General features: G+C 51.3%; 1 protein-coding gene across 1 annotated transcript in view; it reads right to left on the bottom strand.

Annotated features, from left to right (window-relative positions):
• Positions 1-2,570: 2,570 nt before the first annotated feature.
• Positions 2,571-6,420, bottom strand: part of LOC103208634 (cerebellin-2) — a 6,659-nt gene continuing 2,809 nt past the window's right edge. Inside the window, exons 5-7 of the mRNA XM_007954332.1 lie at positions 6,148-6,416; positions 2,965-3,084; positions 2,571-2,768 (exon numbers count right to left, since the gene is read on the bottom strand). Coding sequence (XP_007952523.1) covers positions 2,571-2,768; positions 2,965-3,084; positions 6,148-6,416 — 587 coding nt within the window. The remainder of the gene's footprint in view (positions 2,769-2,964; positions 3,085-6,147; positions 6,417-6,420) is intronic.

Raw genomic sequence — 6,420 nt, 5'->3', positions numbered from 1 at the left:
CCTTCAGAAGCTTAATCTCCCTCAAAGATCAAGGTTGTTAGCCAGAGAGAACCTTGGCAGACACTGCTCTGCTGAAAAAGAACCTCAGAGACATTATCTTCATGGCTTCTTCCTAATGCGGTTTTTGGCATCCATCTTAAAAAAAAAAAATAAGACTAAAAGAAAGGATGAAACTGCCTTTTTTCTAATATAAAATAGCCCCTAACATGCACTTATTCTTAGATTGGTCTATTTAATAACTTATTCTTTATTACAGTATAACCATATGACAACCTGTGTGATAAAGTTGTAAATACAAACAACTGTATTATGTATCATTAGGCAGTAAAAATAACAAGTACTCCTGTTATGTCTCTGAAATGCTACATTGTGCTCCAATGAGGCGAACTGCTTGTTTTAGAGGGTGAAGAAGATGGGGGACTGAGGCCTGAATAACAAAGCACAAACAGAGAAAACCTACCAGCTGTCTCCTTCTGTCCACGTCGCCAACACTAAAACTGACCCTTTGAAGGCTCTCTCCAGAATAACCCCAATTCTTTGCGGCTGCTTTTCTTGATCCCACCCTCCCCCCAATGCCTGAAATGAAACAGACCTCGTCATTCAAATTAAATTCTGCATCCCATTGCACTCCTCAGCTAAGGACAGTCAAACTTTGACCCTGAGTCAAGCTATACCTTCACTACTGATACCATTCCCACTGCATTTCTTATGAGAAAACAGAGCCCTCTCTCCACCCACCATTTTTAAACACCTGAAACTTTTCCAACAGCTGTTCCTTTTGGGTCAGCATTCGCCAATTGAAATACTGGACTGGACACTGTAGACATCAAAGATAATTGAGAAGATTGGCCAGCAAACCTTCTTAATGCTATCTTTTCGACACTCTCCCCTCCCAAAACTCCCTGTGTGAGATAAACACACACACACACACACACACACACAGTCTACATTGTGTGTATCTAAGAGTGGTATCCACCTAGCATCACAGCGAGATCTGCCTCTACGGGTGTGAGAGCATGGGTGTATGGCAGCGTGGGTGTTTGGTAGAGGCACAGTGAGGAGTCACTTGTTCCTAAGCTTTGGTCTTACTTACGGATATTGTGAGAATCAGGAGACGGTGTGGAGGGAGAAGAGCAAGCCAGACATCAAACCCATTTATTCTGAATCTTAAAGGATGACTTTTGAGCGTTGATATTTTGGTTACATTGTTACACAAAGGACAAATTCACATCCGGTTTGAGGTCTCATCTTTGATAGCTTTGGGATTGATGACAGTCCTTGGCATATATATCCTGCACCCATCCGTGCCCGGCTGTGCCCTAGCAATACTGCACAGAGCTGCTGACACCAGAGGAATCTGGCGGACAGCTCAGCCGATACCTCTAAGCGCAGTGACTTCCAGGTGGCTCTCTCCAGGTGCCTGCCCAGAATGTCAACAGGCCCCTTTCTTTGGCAGAGCAGGGGGCTTTCCGGAGACAGAGGGCTGCCTCTGCCATCTTTGAGGCATCTCCTCACTCAGAGATGGATCCGAGGAGACATGAGACACTCCGTGCTTGGCCAGCATCAGCATGTGGTAGGGGCATGGTCACTACCTCTTCCACGCTCGTATTACACCACACACGCCCCCGGCAGGTCACATTCTGAGAGCATTTTCTGATTAAAATTAAAATCTCCAAGCTGCTAGTTCTCAAAGTGCATCTGAAGATGACTTTGAACGAATCCACGGAATTGTCCACAGGTTAGTTTTACTCTGATATACAGGTACTTTTTGCTCTTCCGTAGGTCTCATCCAAAGCAAAATACCCAGGTATGTTTGGTTTGGTTTGGTTTGGTCTCATCCATGAAGTTATCATACTTCTTCTCCCCACCCCCTACATGAGGGTGAAGAGTTGGGGGGAGGAGGGAGAGCTGGGTGTGGAAGGAAAGTAAAGCTTTTCGAGAAAAAACACAAACAATACAAAACAAAAGTTGCAGTCCAGTCGTGCAAAATCGCATATCTGGGTAAAGCACTTCCTGATAGATTCACAATGTCCCCAGCCCCCTCCCAAGTCCTCCCATCCACCCAGGGGGACAAAAAACACAGAAGGAACGTGGCGCCTGTCTCCTTCTTAAGGCTACACAGACACACAGGGAACACATTTCAAGGGCTGGCCCACAGGTGTTCACTTGCCACGCTCCTGCTTTGAGCCCTGACTGCAACTGGCCATCCATCCTGGGCCAGTGGGCTCCTCCTCGCTCAGGGACAACGACACAATGTACAAACAAAAGAAGAAATGCTCATGGTCCCAATGACAAAATCCGATATTGACTTTACAATCACAAGTACAAATGGCTCCGATCAATAAGTTCACGTCTCCTTAAGACCTTGTCATCTAAAACTAATTAGCGGCCAGGTTCCCGAGGCATTGTCAATACTCAGAGGAAACGCTAGAGAGTTAGCAGGAGGTCCACTGCACAGTCTGATGGTTGGTTACGAACGAGTGTCACCTTCCAGCGAGTTCGGGGTATCATGGAGGAAGGGGGCTTCCTGGGTCCAGACTGCAGATCCCGCCATGCAGGGCCCTCTGAGCTTATAGAGGAAAGACCAAGAAGCCGGAAAAGGTGGAGTACTTCCAGCCCCCCATGAGGTTGCCCCTCTCCAGCTTGAGGTGCACTTTGTCTTCTCTTTCCATAAGCAGCAGGACACCATTGCTGGCTGCTTCTCGAGTGACGTCCTGGTCGCCAGCAAATGCCGAGATCACGGGGTACCCGTTCTGCATTAAGCTGACCTGCAAGGCAAAGGGCACACTCAGCCGACCAGAAATGACCCCACTTCCACACCTTGTCCTCTTCTCCCCCAGCCTCCCCAGGCACCCCCAGTCCTCCTGCTCAGCACGCAGCCCAGGGTCCCTGGGAAGGGCCTGGAACGACAGAGAAGTACCGACTGCTCCCTGCAAGGGCCAGCTGGTGGCCCGAGAGACCCACCTGGATGGTCTGCCTGTTGTACACTTTGACCACGTGGAAGCTGAAGCTATAAATCCCTTTCCTGGGTGCCACAAATATGCTGGAGGCAAGATCGAAATGGTTGCCGATGTTTACTAAAACCTGCAAAAGGAAAGAGGGATAAAGCGAGGACACTGTCAGCCTCACATCAACATGCTTTCAGCACCGATTCCAGGTCCTTCACTGGCTGCAGAAGGGCAGGCAACAGCCTTAGCGCTCCTAGGCCAGCCTGGGAAGGACATGGGCGGGGTGTCAAGCCCCCACAGAGGAATTGTCTCCAAAGGCATTCTCCTGGGTTGTGCCTAATAAAGCTTTCCTGAAGTCCTTTCCTAGCATCACTGTTTCAGCATTCCAACAGTGGACGAGCGTGCTGTATGTAGGAGGAGGAAGGGAAGGAAGACAGTAGCCCAAGTGTCAGCTGAGTCTGTTGTAGAGGTGTGTGGGATTGTGAGGAACTCAACATGAGGCTTCCTGGAACAAAATAGAGTTTTATACCAAATAGGAAGAGGCAGGGTGACAAGTCAGAAGCCAAAGAAACAGGCAAAGTGAGGCGAGATCCAGCGGGGATTCAGCGCTCCAGCGAGAAGGGCTGCGTCCAGTCTTTACCTGCAGCCTTTCCCAGTGCCTGCCCCATGCTCTGGCAGCATACAGTAGGTGCTCAATCAAGCCGCCAAGTGAGTGAGAGCCCAGAGCGTGACGCAGCTGCCCTGCTTTCTGGAGCACTGCGCTGAGCAGTGGGCTCACTTCCCTGGCTGGGCTGCAGGGGGTGCAGAGGCACCTGAACGAGGAGAGGGAGAATTGACTCCAGAGCGTGGACACCCTCAGCTCAAACTCAGGGAGTCCTGCAACATGGAAGACCACGACAACTCGAGCCAGCGTGTTCAGGATCATGGGTCCCTGCCAATGGTTCTCCTGGAATGAAAGGCAGAGGGCCGCAGCAGCAAAAGCTGCACTGGAAGGGCAGAGGGTCCGCATGACAATGCAATTCCTCCAGAGACCGGCCACACTGAGTGGTCTCCTCCCTCCAACTTACACACAAATACACAATCCCATTCAGTCAGAAAGTGGCTGGCCGGTGCCCTCAGCTTCTACCCCCACCAGCAACAGCAGGACCCAGACTAGGGACCCCACCATCTGATCAGAAAACAAATGTCAGCTGAGTAGCTTTTGCTTCTTCTCCATGTCTTGCCCACTTATTGTATGACAGATTCACAATGAGTGTTCCAAACTGCAGCCAACAACAGTCATTCCTGGCCTTGGGGAACCTGGACTTCTGCAGCCCAGCTGAGACCACTTCACTGCTGGTCACAGGCAGACCTGCACAGACACTGAGCTCTATTGTTCCCGACAAAGCCTTGCAGGACTCTGCTTCCCTTCAAAGTCCAGGAAGGCTCTGCTCTCAGTAGGCCTAGCAAGGCTTCAGAGGAGAATAAAGGATTCTGCCATTACGCCCTGCCCTTGGAGCTGCCCCTCTGTCTTCACCCCAACTCCTCATCTTGGAATGCAGGAAACAAATTCAGCAAATTCAAGCTGCTGCTGTGAACAGAGAAAACCCAGGCAGGCCCACATAGGCTGGTCTCAGTGAGTACATAACTGGGGGAACCAGGAACCATCATGTCACTACACTGTCAACTTAGTCAGAAAACTAGAGTCCTCCTACTGGTTACCCCATATCACAGGCTGACAGACACCTGCCGATGGCTGTGCAGATACTGTGAGAGCAATGTCTCAGGCATGGCCATAACAACAACAACAATAGTAACAACAATAATCATTTAAAAGTCACATACAGAAGAACGTATTCACAGTTCCCATTCATTTCTTTGTTGTTGCCTTTATTAAAAAAAAAAAAAAACAACTCACTGCCGTTGAGTCCCATCCGACTCACAGCGACCCTCCTTGGGTTTCTAAGACGGTATCACTACGGAAGTATATTGTCCAGTCTTCCTTCTGAGGAGGGGCTGGTGGGTTTGAACCACCAGCCTTCTGGTTAACAGTCAAGTGCCTTAGGCACCACGCCACCAGAGCCCCTTCTCCTTTATTAGGACACAGTTAAAACAAATGTATTTATGCCTTGTAAATAAAAACAGGTTAAACAAAGAGACAACGAAAAGAAAGAGAGGAAGGAAGGAAGGAAACCCCAGCCATGGCCCTTAGGGTTACAAGCAATGAAGACACCAGCTGGAGGCCATGGCGAAGCCACGGAGATTCATTCAGTAAACACACCAGACATAGCCATTAATAGGAACACTTGGCTGCAAGGAAGAGACTGATGAGCTAAAGTTTGGAAACCACCATGACGTGTCCAATCTGTTGCAGCAAAGTGAGAGGGGGCAGGGTAGAACACACGGGGAGTGAGGACAGCCTCTGGGGGAGGCGGGTGGAAGGCCTGAGCTCTTTCTGGCCTCTCTTCTTAGGACCAGGGAGGGGGAGGGAAATGGCTGAAGGCTGACTTCTGATTGTGCCTGTGTGTGGCCACAGGGAATGATTCCCTCCTGGCTGGGTGCCGCCCCCGCCCATCCCCACTCATTCTTGAACATGGACAGACCCTCCCAGTCCATCTCCCAGAATGAACTGCAGATAAACAGTTGCTGCTGTTGACTGAAACCTTTGGAAAAACCAAGGCTGGGAACCGGTTCATTCCAGTTCAGCCCCTGCTGAGACCTTTCCACTCCGGATACACTAATCACAATCCACAGGTCCCCAGGTGACCCCCCAGTACCCGCCTGCAGACACCTGTATTGTTCAATGCCCTTCTGATTCAGTGGCTTTGGGGTGGAAATGCAAATTCTCAGCAGGGGGTCCAACCAGAATGACCCAGCGGGAAGCCCTGGGAAAAGGCCCTTCCAAAGCCCAGAGGTTTCCACTCCTCAGTCCCTAGGTTCTCCACCTGGGTAACCCATTGCCTCCTTCACAAACAACAGTCTTTTTTCTCTGTGCAAAACGCACAGAGGTCACTGTCTCCCTTTGGGAAACGTCTTTCCAGCCACTCAGGCAGCTCTCATGGGCTCTCCACCAGGCAAGTGGCAACTCGACCCAGAGTTTAACGAAGGCCCAGCTACCCAGCGGAGGGAGGCCAAGAAGGGCGTCCCACGAAAGGAGTGAGCCTGCAGGTGGTGGGGAGGAGGGCCCGCGACCCCCAGCGCGGGGCGGCCGGCGCCTGACCTGGTCGAAGTAGATGGTCATGGTGCGGTTGCTCATCTCGGACGGCTCGTGGTTGGTGCTGCGCGTGGCGGAGAAGGCCACCTTGGCACTGCCCGAGCGCACGGAGATGCCCAGCGAGGAGGTAACGGCGCCATCGGCTGACGGGCTGGAGTCGCACACCACGAGGCACTTGCCCTCTAGCACGATGGGTTCCGTGTCGTTCTGCGCGCGCACCGGGCAGCCTGCGGGCAGCAGCAGCAGCAGCAAGGCCAGCGCCGCCCCCAGGCCCGGGAC

This window comes from Orycteropus afer, unplaced genomic scaffold, assembly GCF_000298275.1.
Source record: "Orycteropus afer afer isolate SDZICR_OR568_19922 unplaced genomic scaffold, OryAfe1.0 scaffold00458, whole genome shotgun sequence".
Taxonomy (NCBI): domain Eukaryota; kingdom Metazoa; phylum Chordata; class Mammalia; order Tubulidentata; family Orycteropodidae; genus Orycteropus; species Orycteropus afer.
Note: the sequence above shows the minus strand (reverse complement) of the source record. Positions and strands in the feature narration are given on the sequence as shown.